Raw genomic sequence first — 19,829 nt, 5'->3', positions numbered from 1 at the left:
GGTTGGACCTCTGAGTAAAGGTGCGATCACATTTACTGTTGTTTAGCAAAATTTTTATCATTTCAGTAGGAATCCACACACACGATTGGGAATTTTGCACAAAAGAATTGCCCATGCAACGGGTTCAAGTTGATCACGTGGATTTGCTGTGTTGACCAACAGAAAGCTGCTTGGTTTGAAAGTGACTTCTGTGTGAGGTTTACTTCATACATTTTGCTTGCGAAATTTCACTAATGTAACAGCACCTTAAGCAGTGTTTCATTCATCACTACACTATTGATAACTGACATTCTTTGCCCACCCAAATATTGCAGATTTATCGTTGTTCAGCGAATTTTTGCAGGTGAAATGCAGTATTTTCAATAGGAATCCATGCAATCTGGAAACATTTCCCTGCAGGGATTTCATATCGTATTCTGAGCTTTGTTGTCAACTTCGAACACATGAATTTTCTACGTTGAGTAAGCTACTTAGTTTGTGTTGAGTAAGCTATGTTTTATGCATCGCTACACTATTGATAATGAACAATGGACGTTCTTTGCCTGCAAAAGTTTCGCTAATGTGACCGCACCTTAAAGTCAGCATGAAATGGAAGTTGCGATATAATTTTCTTCCTTATTGTGACGTATATACAAGTGAAACGGCTTCTAGAATGAGACAAAAATGTGGGTGGGACTTGATTCTGTCCTTCTGGAATTTATTAGACCGTAGGAAGTTGGACGTTGCAGTCAGTTGTGGAGGATATTTAGCCCCACCCTCCGCCGACATGTAATGACATGTTGTGCATGGATAAATCATTTTATTAAACACTGCAACATTCTGTAAATAAAAAAAAAGTATTGTAAATTTTGATTTCATGGTGACTTTAAACAGCAAACTGCAACAGCTGTATATTTGTAAAAGGTCAAAATCTATGATTTGTGTTTGATTGGCTCTCTGTGCTGAATCGCAGGCATTATGTAATCAAGCCTCATTTTACAGGAAAAAGCTTTAACTGTGTATTTTAACTTTACACAACACTGACAAGACCCTTGTCTAAATGTATCTTTCTCTCCTTTGCCTCTGCTTCTTTCTTTTTCTGATTCTCTCTACCCTTTTCCTGCTTTTTTTTTATGTTTTTGTTCTAAGACAAGTAGTTCCAATTTTCCCCAGGCTGCTGGCAGAGACTTACACAGAATGTTTTTGCAGTAACATTAAGAAGAATGAGAGGTACATTTGTATCCTCCCTTTGTGCAGTTAATTTCCATGAGGTCATGGCCTGCTCCTTCACAGCTGTTAGCAGAGCACTTCAACCAGACAGAAACAAGCTCAGAAGGATGTCTGAATCCAACTCCCAAATACTTTTATCATTACCATTCACAACACTATTATTTATGACTCTTAATGGCAGATCTTTGAGTGAGCTGGTTTATCAGGCTTATATAACATATGAAGGAAGGAGGTCTGACTTGGTACTTCAAAACGTAGCATCTAAAGGTCCAAATTCTGAATGTCAGCCAATTGAAATATACTACATCATTAATTCTAAAAGCAATATGAATCACAGACCAGATTTATCCACAAAAATTATTTAAAGGATTAGTTCACTTTCAAATGAAAATGACCCCAAGCTTTACTCACCCTCAAGCCATCCCAGGTGTATATGACTTTCTTCTTTCTGATGAACACAATCAGAGTTATATTAATAAATATCCTGACGCATCCGAGCTTTATAATGGCAGTGAGCGATACCAACGAATATGAGCTGAAGAAATTGCCTCCATCCATTATAAACCTACTCCACACGGCTCTGGTTAATAAGGGCCTTCTGAAGTGAAGCGATGTATTTGTGTAAAAAAAAAATAAAAAAATCCATATTTAACAAGTTATGAAGTAAAATATCTAGCTTCCGCCATACCGCCTTCTGTATTCTACTTACGAAGAAAGTGTAAAACTCTCACAGTTCAAAAAGCTTACGCCACGTCCTACACCTTCCCTATTCAACTTACGGAAAAAGTGTAACTGACACAACGTCACTTTTTCTGTAAGTAAAATATGGAAGGCAGTCTGGCGAAGCTACATATTTTACTTCATAACTTGTTAAATATGGATATTTTTTTACACAAATGCATCGTTTCGCTTCAGAAGGCCTTTATTTACCCCCCGGAGCCGTGTGGAGTACCATTATGATGTATGGATGTGGATGGAAGCACTTTTTTCAGCTTCATACTTGTTGATCTTGCTCACTCCCATTATAAATCTCGGCTGTGTCAGGATATTTATTAATATATCTCCGATTGTGTTCATCAGAAAGAATAAAGTCATATACACCTAGGATGGCTTGAGGGTGAGTAAAGCTTGGGGTAATTTTCATTTCAAAGTGAACTAATCCTTTAAGGACCATTTTCTGATGTATTTTTTCTGTCATAAGCATTATGTGCAAGTTGGCATAAAGTGAATGCAATTTGTAACTGTGTAGCAGTGCCACTGAATGTTTGCTAAATGTAATCTTCTAATATATATATATATATATATCTGTACACACACACACACACACACACACACACACACACACACACACACACACACACACACACACACATATATATGTCATGTTATTTACACAAACTACTATGGTACATGTCCACAACACATAAAAAAATAACTAAATTATATTCAAGTTAAAGTTATCTCACTGTAGTTCTTTGTTTTTGATTTTTGTTAATATCAGCAGGGGGCGTCGTTTCATTATCCTGGGCGTCCTGCCTCTCTCTAAACTTTTTTGCTGGTGTCGCTGTTGGACAGTCTCTTATGTTTCGTAATATTTGTTTTGTATTTTACTTTAGAAGTCTACTTTGGGTTTTTGAGAACTCGCGCCTGGATTACAGGTTAAATTTCCATTGATTAAAATGTTCAGTTGTGTACTTTGCTCTAATATCGGCAAATCATCATCATATTAGCCACACACTCATGAATTAGCCTAATTGCATACAAAAACAAGAATTAGCAAAGAATGGTCTAGCTAAAAATTGATATTAAAAAAAATTTTTTTGCATTTACTCAATAATTGCCAGTTTAATACAAATCCTTGTGTAATTTCATAATGTGTAATGAATGATAGGCGTAATGGAAGTCCCCCATGCAGTTGAAGTCTCTGTGTGGGTGTGAGGAACTGGTGTTTTTCCCTGTTCTCATCCTCAGAGACAGGAACGTTCCTATTGACCCAGAGGCAGGACTTCCTATTTGTAAGATAAACTCAAGCATATTGGTTCAGTGGACCCAGGCCAGACTGACATATACACTGTGAATTGGATGACCCTGTGAACTGAGTCTATTCTAGCTGTGCTATACTTGGTACAGCACTAGAGCACATTCCTGCAAGAGTATCCCAAGTGCTCAAATTTTTTCTTCATAAAGGAAGTTTATAGAAATGTTTAGGGTACAATATCATGCTTTTGAAATGTTCTTAATGTTTATCTATTTTAGTGAATAATTGAAGGGCTGATCTTTTAACATGGTAATTTATTTGAAGGTTAGTCAGAGGGCAGATAACAGCGAGCAAAAGTTAACTTGTAGCTGGACTCAAATTGATAAATCAGTCAACAAAATAGAAAGTTTCCCACCTGTGCTTAGATTTTAATTTCTGCACAGTCTAGAATAACCAGATTAAGGGAAAAAGAGAGAGAATTTAAAATATCTAACTCTAAAGACTCTTGCATTATCATGCGAATAACAATCAGTGAAGTGGTTCTCGATTTTATTTCATGACAAAATAAACAAGTAAATCCTCTTTCATCTCTGTTTAAAAAGTAGGAAGCTTTACACTGTGTTATTCTTTATGGTGCCTCACTTCCTAAGCTTTTGGTTATTTTTAAAGCATTGTTCTCAAGTATGCACTAACAGATAACAGATATGAAAGGCATATCCGAATGCAAGTACTTAGGGAATTGCTTGAATACTGCCTACAAGTGTACAACAATGTGAGATTCACATTTCCTCTTGCTAAAAAACCTGGAATGTGGAGCTGTCCAGTGCTGAATGTGTCTCCTTTTATACTTCTAGATAATGCTTGCATTTCACACACCTTACATCAAATCACTTAAAGCTGAAAAAAGTGGTTGTCGAAAAATTATATTATATTCCAGAGCTGAGATGAGACACTATTTCCATTTGATTGTCTGGGAAGTAGATAACACTGGATCAGGCTTTTTCTTGGGGGGGTGGAGTGGAGAGTCATGATTTAACAACTGGAGGAAGTGGCCTCCACTCCAGGTCCCACACCCACAATCAGCAGCTTAAAATCTATACTTGTGTGCTGATCTCATTGTAGTTCCACTAGATCTCAAGTGAGATATGTCATTTATCACAAAGACATTGCTGTGAATAGCATTTTAGTCCAATGACGAAACTACTACAAGTTGTGCTGAAGACAGACAATATGACCGCAGAGTCAAATACTGTTTATTGTTCATCTGTATAGTCAATGAATGTGGTTTTGATATTATCCAAGCTTCTGGAGAGACAAACATCTGCTTTACCCACAAACATCATTACTGGAGACCTTCATAGAAAATAAACGTCTGTGGTACAAGAATACAAAAGGCTTGGGGCTTAAATGTGGAATGAATTGAATGTTTAAAAACCTTAAAATGACCATGGGTTAGTGCTTATCACCTGCATTGAGCAGAATTGAGAGTGACATAAATAATTAGGGACTATATGGAGTAATTATATTTTTCAAAAGGACAGTTATGAATCTGCTTGCATGGGTCTTGCAAACACTTTTTTCTCTTAAATGCACTTGATTGTCTTGCGCATTGTGCCTTTCTGAATGCTACTGCGGATTTCAGGTTTTGAAATATTATGTAAGACCAAAATAAATGAGATAAACCAGTAAGATCTGTACCTTGTGTCTCTAATGTACAAGATGTTATCCAAAATAGTGATTTCTAAAAACATCCACTGAACAAAGCTGAGCTAAAAGCCTTTCTGCCACTTGGTTTTTACGGGTAACCGAATTAAATTACAGTCTCTCGAAACAAAAAACAAGCACGAAATTTCGATTTGAAAATGCACTGATCAATACCATTTTAGCAGTGAGAGAGCCTTAATGCTGTTCAATAATAAATGACAAAAACAGCATGGATACATCACCAGATTGTAGAATGGCTTGTGAAAACATTGTAGTGACACTTGTTTACTCAAATAGTGCAAAAAGGCTTTGGTAGAATGATTACAAGGAATGCAAAGCAAAACAGATTTCTCCAACACAGAAAAAAAAATCAATATAATGTTGTAGGTGAACTTTGATCATCTTTACAGTCAGAAAAAAAAAAATTAAGTAGACAATTCATTCTATAAGGCCCAATGTTAGTATTGTAGCATACAAATATTCCCCTTAAACACTCAATTAAGCAAACATTCCAATTTTAATGTTTTTTAATACAAAGCTTACATTCATGTGATATTGCTGTATGAGAAAAATAGTGTTGCTTCTAAAAGCTGATGAAAAAAGTGACAATGTATACAAAACCATAAGAAAACAGTCACAGTCATCAGCCTCGCCATCACAATTTATAAAAGGTTGTGATTCCAATCTATATACAAGCAATAGTAGTGGAATGGACATAGACGAAGGAAACATGTGGTTTCCCACATTTCAAGAACAGTGCTGCTCAAATAACCTGAGGATGACAGAAACACATCCGTAAACGTTTCCCTCAGAGATACACGTCCATGGTCTGAAGGATCATGTGGCGGCACAGGGGGCAGTTGTGTTGGTAGATGGGCTGGCTCAGCAGGATGTTGGTGCAGTTTCTACACAAGCACAAATGACGGCACGGCAAAAGCACAACAGTCTTGGTGCTGTCCTGACAGATCACGCACTTCTTCCTCTCCTCTTGCTCCTGCAGAAGATTCAGCAGGTTGTCCGCTGGAGGGCCTTTGCAACTGTCCTCAGACGGAAACTTCCGGAGTGGCCTGTGAGTGCTGGAGCTTGCAAGCGGCAGGTTTAGAGGATCGTCCGCTTGGTTGGTGTCCTCAGGCGCGTTTTCCACCACTTGGTCTGCTGCATTTTGGTCAACTTGAGGCTCGAGGTTGGGCTCAGGCTGTCCAGCGTCCCTTTCCGCAGCTTCTCTCCGTGCAGGAACCACCAGGAGGCCTATCCGGCTGCGATGCCAGGCCAATCTTTGCCACACGTTCCTCTCGAGCACGTAGAGGCGGTGTAGAGTCCTTCGGAGACGCCGCAGGATGGGCACGGTGTTGATGTAGTTGATTATGCACAAAGATGCTCGTCTTGGGAGAGCGGGGTTCACGTATACGGTGGCACTCGTGATGATGACCAACGTGAGCAGCAGCCCATAAAAGTTGAGCAGGAACACGCTCATGAAGATCTGGCAGACGGATCCCAGGAACTCCATGGCTAGTCTGCATGGTGTCCACAGCAGGATGGAGGTGCCAACGAGACTGCTGTACAGGAAGGTCAGCACAGTCAGGGTCAGCTCAAGAGCTTTCTGCAAAGGGCAGGACACCGCCTCCACAGTGCTGACCAACACAGAGTATAAATTTTGTGTGCCTATGAGAAGTAAGTTGATGATCGTGTTGATGAAATACAGCAACAAGCTGAACACGATGCCACAGCCTTCCCATGCCTGCCGTAGCAAACAGTGTCCCGACAGCAGGCCGCGGTGAAGAAGCTCTTTGGTGCGCAGTAGCAGATGTGAAGACAGGTATCCGATCATCTTGAAGCTTTCCAGCATGCCTCCGAGCAGCTGCATCCAGCCTCCGACCATGTTATGGGTCACAATGGTCACTCCGTCCCTCATGGTGATGATGCAAAGCAGAGTGAGATTCCAGCACTCTGACACTGAATTTGTGAGTAGCATGGGCAGACTATTGACAAAGGAGATCACTGCCACCAACAGCTGAATTAATGAGTTGACAATCACAAAATTTAAATCCAGAAGGAGGCAAATGACATCTATGCATTTTCCAATTGAACTAAAAATCAAGTTCAGTAGACCCATAATAAAGATATCCGCTTGTGAAATGTCACCTTAGTTTGCCGTGATGGACTATATATCATCTGTCGTATTGTTTGTGCTGTCAAACGACATAGTTCAGTCTATAGTTACACAAACAGCTTTGGTAGACAAGTTAGCTCGCGTGCTAACCCATTCGCGTCTTAACGTGTCGTCTTGGCATGTACTTAAGATTCAAATAAAAGCAATTCCAGTCGTATTATAGCTGAGCATTAGCTGGGAATGACATGCCCTCTGGTTTGGTCAGATATACTCATCCTAATCATGGTTAGCATCGTGAAGTAGCCGCTCACACATGGATGGGAACTGCTCGGCGGATGTTTACGTTTGAAAATCGAAACTGCTCATGTTGACTGGTTGCGCCCATCTGTATCCCAAGCTAAATGTTCATTCTTAGAAAACGGTGCAATCCAAGCGTCCGTGCTATGTTACGAAGCTCCAAGACGACGACAAACTCAGACGCTTCTTTCTTTGGATTAATAATGTGCTAGAATTGAAAACGTCTCGTCTCGCTCTATTTCAGTCAGTTTCCGCTTTACAACACGTATTTGAAGGGATCAACTCGGCGCTCGGGCTGCGCAGAAACGCGGCTGTAATTATTATACCTATTCACCACCTTTATTTTCTTTACTTTCAGGTAGCATGGTCTGGTTATTTTACAGATACAGTAGTTTTGGCGAAATTATGGAGTTTAGAAAATTACATCATTCGTGATTGATAGTTAAAACAAATAAATCCGTATTTTTGCTCTTTTCAGGTATGAGCAGTTGTGTTGTATTGGCTGCTTGATTGAATCACTGCCTTTTATTTCAGGCATTTGACTTTTGTCCCTAAGTTGGACATGTGCACTTTGCACTTTATTGCCATTTTAAATGTTTTCACAGTTTTTGATTTAAATTCTCAACCAATGCCATCGCATTTTGTAATGTAGGACTGACCGGGGATAACTATCACACAAAGTAGGCTATAGGCTACAGTAAAGGTTTAAAATCGAAGGTCTAGTTACACAATTATTATGTATCTATTGTATGAGAACTGAACTAAGCTGGACGATTACATCACTGTTTTCTCCAGAGCTGCTGTATAGATAAATTAACTAAATTAATAACTAATGATTTTTTTTTTTTTTTTTTTTTTTTTTACAACAGAATCAACACTTAACTTACTTAAGCTAGACAATGACACTATTTTCTTCTAGAGCTGCTGTACAACCGAAATGAACTTTGTTGTATAATTTCCCTGTTATCACCATAAAGCTGCTTTGAAACTATCTGTACTGTAAAAAGCACTAAATAAATAAAGGTGATGTCACTTGACTATCAGTAGTGATTTTGTATGTTGGTTTAAACATCTAGATTAGAACTGGTCCAAAGGCCTTAATAATAATAATAAAAAAATCAAAGATATGACATCCAAAGTATGTAAGGTAGTAAAACTAGATCTCTTTTATTGACCTCAAAAGGTTTTAATTATATTTTGCTACATATAAATGTATTTTAAAGCATGGTTTAACCGTCCAAAGGCCAATTCAGCCATTTCATTTGTGATTAAAATATCTTAAAATGTAATAAATGTATGTATTTTTTATTCTGGCATGATTTTATAACATCATATATCAACATAGTGAAAAATGATGTTAAAATTATGTTTAGAAGTCGTTGCTTTGTTATGAGAAAGAATGTCCAATAAAAATGAATTTCATTGATGTCATTCGGAGTAACCAATATAAAGGGACCATTTTGGATCAAGTCATGCGGTCAATATCATGTGACAGGATGTGACATCATTCAGACACCTGCAAAGGACCACATGGTCGTGAAGCAAAGTAACTAACTCTCTTAACTATTTGAAAAATGTATGTTTTCACTTGCTCATACACGTCCTAAAGATCATGTCATTCGGTACGACAGCTATAAAACATGGAAAATGTTGTAATATTTTGAAAACTTGTACTAAATATAAAATGTTTGGTTGTCCTTTTGTTAGCTAGCAAGCTCACTAGCTAGCTAGATAGATATCAGCCTGTTAGCATTGTTTGAAAATATTGTCATTCGGTATAACCAAAAGTGTCATTTAGTAAAAACAAAATTTTAGTTAAACTGAATGACTTTTTTTGGTGACAAATTGTGTCCATCTTGTTAAAAATGACAAAAGCAGTGTTAACTGATTATAAAAACCACAATCTCATTGTTAACACTTAATAAAACTTCAAAATTAATTATATCTCCATTATGTTTTTTTTACACTTTTAAAAACCTTATTCGTCAATAACCCAAATACTGATAAAATGGACCTATATGGGCTAAATATAATAAATGTTTGATTTTTTTTTTATTTTTCCTTTTTTGCTGATTCATGAATTGTTTTGTGTATCATGGTGGAAATTTTATTGTTTAACTTTTGTTTTTATTTGTAATATGATGCATTGACTCTCTCTCTCTCTCTCTCTCTGTTCTTGTGACATTTAAAACAGCCTGCTCAGTGGGAAATAACTGCTTATGCTGTTGTCTTTTTCAAGAAGTGCTTGTGAAACTAACATAAAGGAAGTGAGGCAAAGGTATGAATGTGTATGTCTAGACAGCTTGGAGTTCATCTTTTAGACTTCAAGCTTATCTTCTACATTCTTCTGACCTTTATATGGTAACGTGTTTTATGATTGGTTTGGGGTAACAAGGAACAATAAGGGGGTATATAAGGCAGAACTGTGGTTGTTCTTCTCTGTAGAACTCTGTATCTGCATTAAACAACTTTCTTGCAAGAATAAAATCAACAAAGACATTTCTTGAGTGCTTGTTTCATTACATTCTCAACACTAAAGAATAAAGAATTTTCCACAACAGTATCATAACTGTTTTCCTGTTTAGATTTAGCTGAAAATCCTAGTCTGTTTGCTTATCCCAGTGTGACAACATCTCCTGATAGCGAGGCATGTTGTCACACTGGGATAAGCAAACAAACTAGGATTTTCAGCTAAATGAGTGTTCATTAAACTGTATCTCTATTTATGAGCAAAAACATTCAACATTTTTTGAAGCCAAGACTTTAAGATACATGTACAGAAATTGACTTGAAAAAACAAACTTAAACTGAAAAAAATTTACTGTAGTAAAATGTGTGACAACTAGTCCCGGTCTAGTTATTTTAAAGTCTGTTTTATTGTTACATATTTGGTTGTAAACATTTCCCAGCTCAATCATCAGAATGTCTGTTCTGTCATGAAGTGGACTTGATGAGAAAATATTTATATGAAATGTCCACTGAAAGAATGATCTTGTCAGCTCATTTAAATTGGACAAATAAACAAATATGATTTCCATTTATGTCAAAATATACAACTGATTAATGGCTTATATTGAACAAAAGGTGCGGTTTTGCTTGCCAATAGAGAAAGAATAGCCATATTAGCCACTGTTACACAATTTATGAATGCCTCCATTAATATTTAAAGGGGAAAAGACACACACATGCAAATACACAAACAATCTGACATGTTGGACCCCACAACTGCTGTTCTGCTGAGCATTTAGCAGGGCCGGCAAGTCGAACACCGTTTAACCTATGTTTGAAGGCAAGCAGACATTCTCAGCTGAGGGCCTCTTGGGAAAATAAACAAACTACACTGATCTGAGGCCCCTATTTAGAAGTAACAAAGCCCTGGAGAATAGATTTCCTTTGACAGATTTCCTTCTTCTAGAGCATAAAGCAAAACATAACTGCTATATTTTCCATTCCTACGGGTCAATTCCACACCATTAAACTCAATGACAGTCCTCAAGTGCTCCTGTCTGCTCCTTGCTTGAGCATTAAAAGAAAACTTCTGTCACGATGGAAAGAAAATACCGGTGAACTGATTGCGACAATAGGTCATTTTGTTGATGGCTGCTCTATTGTTTTACTGACCCTTGTCTTAAGAAAACATGTATTTCCTCTCACATGTGATGTTGGATTCTGTTCAGGCAACAGCATGAAAAAGTATTGATGTGGGTTTCTTAGCACAGTTTGTTGAACTGAAGTTGAAGTTGTCCTTGTCTACAAAATATTCTTGAAACTTTGATGTGTTAATGGGTTGCAAGCAACACTCAAAAAAAAAAAAAAAAAATTTCACAACACAATTCATAAACATTTTGTCTGTCAACTTAATTACATCACATGCAGTCGATTTGGAAAATATAACAACTTAATCTGCTTGTGTTGAGACTACATGAATCACGTTTGTTGACAAGTGAAATTTAACAGTGGATTCAGTTTCCAGAATGCTTTGAATGGGACTGAATTGGGAGAGTATTTTATGTATTTTTTAGGGAAGGGAAATATTTATTAGTGTTTTAAGTTCGCTTATGTTGAAAATGTAGGAACATTTGTTATGTTGTAGTTTTTGTGGTTATCATTATGGAGAAGAGTGGAGCTAGCTTGTGGGCTAATCAATATTGACTATAAAAGGAGCTTTATCCAATGAGCGATACTTGTTAGCTTGCTACCATGTGCCATTGAATTAGCTGGAAGAGCTTCAACAGAGTTTATTTTTAACTTTGGTTATTTTAGAAAGGCTGAATTCAGTTAGCTTTCTGAAAGTTTTTAAAAAAAACTTTGATTAATTAGGTTTGTTCAAGAAAGATTGTGTTTGAATGGACTTAAACATGTTTTGTGTGGATTGTGGGGAAAAGTTTTCTTTGCATTAAGTTCGTTGAGCAAACGGTTTTTTGAGTGCATATCAAACTCATTATTGATCAAGAAAGAGAAATTGCTAATCTTTTGCCATTTACATGCTTAATAAAGGCCTATTTAGATTTTTCGACCCAGTTAGATTTTTGAGTTGTCGGAAAAATACATATTTAGTGTTTCGTGTAGGTTTTTCAACTGCCCTCTGAGAGAGTAGATGTACATTTACATTTATGCATTAGTCAGATGTTTTACATCTTTAACCAGAAGAAACTGATGTATGTGTGTGCATATATATACACACACACACACACTTTTATACTTTTTAACATTTTACAGTTATTTTTAATGAATACAATACTGTTTATATTGTTTATACTGTTTATACAATAATGTTAATATTCACAGTTTATGAAAAAAAAAATCTCATGTTTATTTGTTTGTTATTTGTTAAATGTTTGTTGTTTTTTTTACCTTTTTTGTGTTTTTTCATGTTTGTGATTTTTGGTGAATTTTATCCAATTAGGGTCAAATTTTAATGACCGTACCAAAGTCCCTTTAAGTGTTATTCTATAGTCTTTGATCGCACCCAGATTTCGAACCAAATAAGAGGGATAACTTGCAGCTGGTGCTGTGTTGACTCAGGAAGTTTATCAAAAGCAATATGAGAACTATTAATAGTCACTCAGTTAGAGACAGACTGATGGTCCTGTAATCCAAAAGCTTCTATGGGAAAACACAAACTCTCAACAGAAGAAACCACTGGTGTGGAGTCCGGTCACAACCTAGTCTACGACCTCACATACCACAGCAACCCACGGACTCCAGCCAACTTCAACACTTGATTGAGTTTAAAAAGAAGCATAGGAAGAGAGCATGAAAGGGGTAGAGAAAATATTTAAATGTTCAATTGTATAATCCCTTGGGTTTGTATTCTTAGTCTGTGAAAATTTGCCTTCCCAGCATTGTAATTTTTACCAGGGCATGATCCTTCTCCATCACATTCATATCCTAAACAAAGGAAATGCTGCTTAGTGGTGCAAAAGATCCTGAGATATGCATAGCCCACAAATGCTAACATGTTTATTTCAGGCCCTCATATCGGAGAGAGAGAAAGAGAATATATACACCGATCAGGCATAACATTATGACCACCTTGCTAATATTGTGTTGGTCCCCCTTTTGCTGACCCGTCGAGGCATGGACTCCGCTAGACCCCTGAAGGTGTGCTGTGGTATCTGGCACCAAGATGTTAGCAGCAGATCCTTTAAGTCCTGTAAGTTGCGAGGTGGGGCCTCCATGGATCGGACTTGTTTGTTCAGCACATCCCACAGATGCTCGATTGGATTGGGATCTGGGGAATTTGGAGGCCAAGTCAACACCTCAAACTCGTTGTTGTGCTCCTCAAACCATTCCTGAACCATTTTTGCTTGTGGCAGTGCGCATTATCCTGCTGAAAGAGACCACAGCCACCAGGGAATACTGTTTCCATGAAAGGGTGTACTTGGTCTGCAGCAATGCTTAGGTACGTGTCAAAGTAACATCCACATGGATGGCAGGACCCAAGGTTTCCCAGCAGAACATTGCCCAAAGCATCACACTGCCTCCGCCGGCTTGCCTTCTTCCCATAGTGCATCCTGGTGCCATGTGTTCCCCAGGTAAGCGACACACACGCACCAGGCCATCCACGTGATGTAAAAGAAAACATGATTCATCAGACCAGGCCACCTTCTTCCATTGCTCCGTGGTCCAGTTCTGATGCTCACTGTTGGCGCTTTCAGCGGTGGACAGGGGTCAGCATGGGCACCCTGACTGGCCTGTAGCTATGCAGCCCCATGCGCATCAAACTGCGATGCACTGTGTATTCTGACACCTTTCTATCAGAACCAACATTAACTTCTTGAGCAATCTGAGCTACAGTAGCTCGTCTGTTGGATCGGACCACACGGGCCAGCCTTCGCTCCCCACGTGCATCACTGAGCCTTGGCCGCCCATGACCCTGTTGCCGGTTCACCACTGTTCCTTCCTTGGACCACTTTTGATTGATACTGACCACTGCAGATCAGGAACACCCTACAAGAGCTGCAGTTTTGGAGATGCTCTGACCCAGTCGTCTAGCCATCACAATTTGGCCACTTCTATCCTAAAACAAAAAGTATTGTTATATTATTAACATAACAATATATAACAATAAAATATGAATACAATTGTTATATATAAATACATGTATTTTCAAAAGACCACTTCATACGTTCTTACACTCAACTTTTTTTTATCTTCCTATCACCACAGCATTTTTGCCATGATGAAAACCACTGATGTCAGTTTTTTAAACAAACCCTGTTTTTGTGAAGACTCTTTTGCACAGATAGGACCCTAAATGTCTTCTGCTCCCTGCCCTTGAGCCCCTTCACTCTTCAGACGTTCACAGCCACCACCCTTGTGTTTAACAGACAATAGCCCCTCTCATAAAAGCAGACAACTTCAGAAAAACATTCCCCAGTGTCCAGAATGGAAAGAATGACTTCTTTCCTACTTCCTTCCTGTTGTTGAAGGAAAAGCAGGGTTCTTTCCACCACTTCAAGAAAGCAAGACAATGATATGAGGGTTTCACAGATGATATTAATTATCCTGGTGTGTTATCCTCAGTCAAATCACAACCCAGTTTCTATTGTAAGATACAACAGGATTTGAACTCTTCATTCAGTCATGTGAATGGTTCTAATTTCAGAACAACACGTGTTAAGCAGAGCGTGTCTAACATGATCCACCTTAATGGGCTGAGAAGAGAGACATGTAGCCCATAAGCTTGTCTAAACTTTGTATTTATCTTGTCTTAAAACATGTTCATACAGAGGCAATTCTTTTATTTATTGAATACCACAGATTTTTCTTTCTCTACATGATAAGCACAACTGACCGTGTCTCTTTATATATACACTCCTTTAGCCACACTCAAAATGCATGAATTTCATTGCATGGATAATGCAAACTTCTTCTTTTTTTTTCTTCTAACTTTTCTAGACAAATTGTCATCAATGTTTTGAGTAGATGTATGAAGTCAGGTACTCTTCAAGTTCAAGAGTCCTATCAGTTTAGATCATTACATTAGCTGCGTCAGAAAACTTAGGCAGCTGACTTGTTGCCTCGCTGCCTTATCAGGCACTTTGTAGACAGTGTTTCCACACGAAGGAACCTCACAAAACTGATTTCGGACAGGCTTCTGAGGCAGAGTAACAGCTTAATGATCTACAGATATCACTAAGTGACAACAGAAGTGGAAAAGACTGGCAAAAAAGGTACATTTACACTAACTGACCACCAGCCACAACTTTCAGACACCATCTTTATTTTTTTTAGCTCAACTGTCACAGAATGTAAAGCACAGGGTTGTGGGATATCAAAGGCAGCCAAAGATACATGTATGCTGCCTTCAAAAATTGATTAGATGATGGTATTTCAGGAGACAGGAAGTGAAGCTGACATTGGATTCGGACGTGCCTCAATACCTTGGAATGCATCCTCAGAAGGCAGCAATTTTCAGTTTTCCGATGCAGCCAATGACTATGAACATCTTCCGCTAATGTTTGACAACCAAGTAAACTTTTACTTAACGATGTTTTATTAACAAAATTCGGGAGGAGCGCTTTCAAATGATCCTTTCAATCATCACGTCATTCCAACCAGCTGTCAGCTATCAGTAATCAACATGTCTACCCAATCAGCATAAGTGGAGGACATTATAAATACGCAGTCGACTCACCCATGTTTCTCGACAGTTTTTCAGCATCTCTCTTCCACCACCCCGTCTCCTCACACTCGCCTGGTTATCTTCCTGAACAAATCTCACGCTCACCTGGTTATCTTCCTAACCAAATCTCACACTCGCCTGCTTGTCTTCCTAAACCAGAATACAGGGGGAGTACTCTGGGTTTGGGCCAAATACCGAGCTCGGAGCCCTCTCCTCGGACAGCACGCCAAAAGCGCATACTAAATATTTATCTGACTTATTTGTAAGTGTGAACTCGTGAAGTGCCAAGTGTTATCTATTGAATATTACATCTATAGTTTAGACCCTAATTGAACTAACTTCTTTTTGTGAAATGTTTTGTTTGAAAAATGCATTTGTTCTATCTTGAAATATTGGGTTGATATTGTGTTATCTATTGCAGTTTCATTCATACATTTTAAGTGATGCTATTCTATTTTATTCTATTCTATTATATGAGGTTAGTCTTAAAGAATTACATTAGGAATAAAGAATTTATTTCAGGAATATAATTTAACCAAAGTAATTGGAATTTTTTTTTTTGGCAACTTGACACAGATCTCATACAAAATTTTACTTTGATATGAAGTGATATAAAATGTGACCAACTGAATTTGCATGTCTTGTTTTCAGTAGCAGAGCACCGCCACACTCTTCTCCAGGTGTGCAAACATTACCTGAGGTTTCCAGAGCATAGCTGTCAACATCATACTCACAAACTACAGCCAACAACCTACCTACTACTTTGATGAATGCTGGCTTCGCTTGAACTGAGCTCTCAACAGAAAAATAAGCATCTCAAAAGGGATTTGACTTGGTTGGTCATGTGAGGGGATAAACCATGTCAAATTGATTCTTGACTGTAATCCCACAGGAAATCTTCAGCCTATTTTTAAATACACATTCCTTGGTTTATCTTGTAATTAGTTCTCAGTAGTAGATCATTGGATGGATGATCAGATTACAGGCTCTCTGAATCTGTTTTTCATCCACTAATGGTAGACAGTTCAAATAAAGTCAATTTAGAAACTATTTAAAAAGCCAACTAAAAGGCTCATTATCAAGAACAATAGCATTTATAATGACTGCTGATAAATATAGAAAGCACTGATTAAGACTTCAGACTCTGTCGACTGAATAAATATCAGGTCAAGCTATTGCTTACGCTTTTAGATTGCATGTCAGAAAATATTGGCAATAAACTTCAGGAGACATACACAGCCCCACATCTTTCAGCCAAACAGAATTTACTAAAAACGTTATCATTAAAAGAAAACAGCCAAAAATGAAGCATGCAGTATATTGTACATTGAAAGTTTGTGAACCCCTATTTTTACATACATTTGACATGCATTGTGATCAGATCTTTAAGTCATAACTAGATAGAAAAATCCAAATTAAAAATGTTTCACTTTTCACTAATTTATAGAACAAAATGATGCAGGAGGAAATATCTTTGTTGGGATAAAAAATCATGTGATTTTAGAAGTCATGTGCTTCTGAACAAATATAAAACTTGCAAAATGCAAGAATATTCCAGGAGACCACACACGGAAACATCTCAGTATCTCTGCTTTGGCTTAGCCTTGGTGGGTTATTGTTCATAAATCCATCATCATACATCATAAAGAACAATGTGCATGGAGAAAGCCAATGTTATCCAAGAAGAGCATGACTCCCAGTCCAAAGTTTGTCCAAAGACCATGTGAATGAGCCAGGAGAGTTTTGGAAGAATGTATTATACTAATATTTAGTTATTTAGTTTAGACAAATAATATTTGGTCTACATAAATTAAAAATAAAATACGCTACACGTAAATTTAGAGATCACACAACATTATACTGTACAGCATAGGCGTAATTTGCGGGTGGGACATGTCCCCAACACATTTTTGCCAGGGTCGATATTGTCCCCACCACTTTTTGAAACATATCGCGGCACGGATGTATCTAATACAAAAGAAACATCTCTAGTTGATCAGCAATTTGTTTGTTTCTTTTAAATAATAGGCGACCTGGCGCTGGGATGTGTTTCCCGCTAGAAATTTTACGTCCCCACTGGTGTTAAAGACGTTGCCTAGTAACGTTCCCAGTACGTTATTTGGCGGACCTTCACAGAACATTCAAGACCTTCTCTGAACGTTTAGGGAACCATATTTTATTTGGAAATGTTCTCAGAACGTCCCTGCTGCCCTTATCAAAAAATTCAATTGAAAATTAAATGTCTTACAAAAAAAAAACTCTTTACAGGTATTTTCTGGATTATTATTATGAGACCTTTCCTTTAAAATGCAAATCTCTTGCAGTAAATCATTAGCTAACAACAGCACACGCATGAGCTAACGTAACTGCTGTCTCACTGCATCAACAATGTTGGTCATTTAATAACGTTCCCGATATGAGTTTAGGGGGACGTTCTATTTTGGTTATTTTATGGTTGCGCGCAATGGCGTAACTTTGTTTTAAAAAGTGGGTGGGACATGAGTGTTTGTGTGTGTGTGTGTGTGATCGCTGCGTTTCAGTTAAAGCGGCACATGAACCGATCATCTCTTCCTACTAGTAATAAACATGAATTAATATCAGTACACACTTTTTTTTTTTTAAAGAAACAAAACAGTGAACGAAACTGCTGCTAATACAATGCTATATCAGATATGTACAATAACAATTGTAGAAAAATAACATTACAATGTCCAGAAAAAATCAATTTCAATAGTACATTGAGAACTCATGTTTAATGTGATAGTTTCATAACAGAATTTATTGTTAGTTCCGAGATTCTTCAATTTAGTGAATAAATATATCGATCCGTAACAGTTATTTGAATTCCCTAGTGGTCTAACGTTAGTCGTGGTAGAACAGTATCAGAGGTTGCGTATTCTAATCCGCCCTCGCCTAGTTTTTTTTTTTTTGTTCCTCATTAAAATCAAAGATGTCCATCAATGTTTGTATATCAACAGCAGCGACACGTTTATGTGCATTTGTTTTGTGATTTTACCGGAAAAATAAACCTCCGCAACGGCGTTAAGCAATTGATTGACGCGCCCGTCTGTGCTGTGAAGACGGTGTGCACGAGCAAAAAATGAGAACGTAAACTCCGCCTACTTTTTAATTTGATTGGCCATCTTAATCATTTTGACTTTGACGAGCGGTCTTAGACCGCTGAGGCAGACCAGACTAAAAACTGTTGTCCCCCTCAATGTCTATGGTGGTTACGGCCCTGTTAGGTACATCCATGCCACAAGATGTTTCAAAAAGTGGTAGGGACAATTATCGACCCTGGTGAAAAGTGGTGGGGACGTGTCCCACCTGTCCCACCCGCAAATTACGCCTATGGTTGCGCGAGAACGTTACAAAGGGACATTTGGGAAGTTAACAGAACGTCCTATAGTAATAGTCCCCTAAACATTCCCAGAACGTCCTGAATGTTCCCTGAAGGTCCACCAAATAACGTCCCCCAACCCTTAAAAGAACTCCACATCGTGACCGTCTCTGAACGTAGGCTACACCACACCCGACCTGATATCAGACAGAATTACAGTAGCCTGTATTAATTCTGAAACAGTGTTATTAAATTGTTGGTGTTTTTAAAGATCTAAATACAGGTGAAATAAGCGTGTACATAAAATAAGCAATATCCAATATCAGCCAAAATATGGACAAATTAAAAAAATCACTAATATTGGCATTTGGCGTATAAGTGACATACCAATATTGTTCAAGCTAAATGAGAAGCTACATCAGAAAGTCAAGTTTGTCAGTCCTGGAACTGTAGCACAACAGTCCAGCATAAAACAACCCTAAACACACAAGTCTTGAATGGTTAAAGCAGACGAAATTTAATGTTTTCGAATGGCAAAATTAAAGTCCCGACCTTAACTCAACAGAAATGTTGTGGAAAAACCTGGACAAAGCAGTTTATGCAGGAAAGCCTGACAACATCACTGAATTGAAGCAGTGTTTGAAGATGAATGGGTCAAATTCCTTCAAGCTGATGTGAAATTTATGCAGAAATACGGAACATTCGGAAGGGTTCTCAAACTTTATACGTAGGCTACGTTTCCAGCAAAAAAAACATGTAGGCTATACGCTGATATGACCATCATATTTAAATCGTGATTATCGCTAATATCTGTGTTTCATGTGTTGCAGTGTGGCATGTAGGGCGCAGCCCACTAGGTTCCTCCCACTCATCTCTCCTCACTTCACGCGCGCTCTGTGCAAACATCTGCCCTCCCTGATGGTCTACAGGAGACTTCAGCTCTACAGCGCGCTCAATCTCCTTACATCAAACCTCGGATCGGGAAGACATGACCCTCCGTTATATCGCGCCGTTGGTCGTGGGACTGGTCGTCCTAACGTGCAAAAGTAAGTCAAGGTTT

At 38.1% G+C, this 19,829-nt stretch overlaps 2 protein-coding genes and 1 long non-coding RNA gene across 4 annotated transcripts in view; 1 reads left to right on the top strand and 2 right to left on the bottom strand.

The window, feature by feature from the left end:
• Window positions 1-4,424: 4,424 nt before the first annotated feature.
• Window positions 4,425-8,323, bottom strand: rnf26 (ring finger protein 26). Its single transcript, XM_051863279.1, has one exon. The coding sequence runs from the start codon at window positions 7,002-7,004 to the stop codon at window positions 5,700-5,702; it is 1,305 nt and encodes a 434-aa protein (XP_051719239.1). The 5' UTR covers window positions 7,005-8,323; the 3' UTR covers window positions 4,425-5,699.
• A 1,827-nt stretch (window positions 8,324-10,150) lies between these two features.
• LOC127496241 (uncharacterized) lies at window positions 10,151-15,585 on the bottom strand. The gene is made up of 2 exons (XR_007925274.1): window positions 15,442-15,585; window positions 10,151-13,821 (listed from the first exon to the last, which is right to left on the bottom strand). It is a non-coding gene; the product is annotated as an uncharacterized LOC127496241 (long non-coding RNA).
• A 4,042-nt stretch (window positions 15,586-19,627) lies between these two features.
• mcamb (melanoma cell adhesion molecule b) overlaps window positions 19,628-19,829 on the top strand; it is a 39,018-nt gene continuing 38,816 nt past the window's right edge. For both annotated transcript variants that reach the window (XM_051861123.1, XM_051861122.1), the window contains exon 1: window positions 19,628-19,815. In XM_051861123.1, the coding sequence (XP_051717083.1) occupies window positions 19,758-19,815 (58 nt within the window). In that variant the 5' untranslated portion in view covers window positions 19,628-19,757. The remainder of the gene's footprint in view (window positions 19,816-19,829) is intronic.

The sequence above is a fragment of the Ctenopharyngodon idella genome, chromosome 15 (assembly GCF_019924925.1).
Source record: "Ctenopharyngodon idella isolate HZGC_01 chromosome 15, HZGC01, whole genome shotgun sequence".
NCBI classification, from domain to species: domain Eukaryota; kingdom Metazoa; phylum Chordata; class Actinopteri; order Cypriniformes; family Xenocyprididae; genus Ctenopharyngodon; species Ctenopharyngodon idella.
Note: the sequence above shows the minus strand (reverse complement) of the source record. Positions and strands in the feature narration are given on the sequence as shown.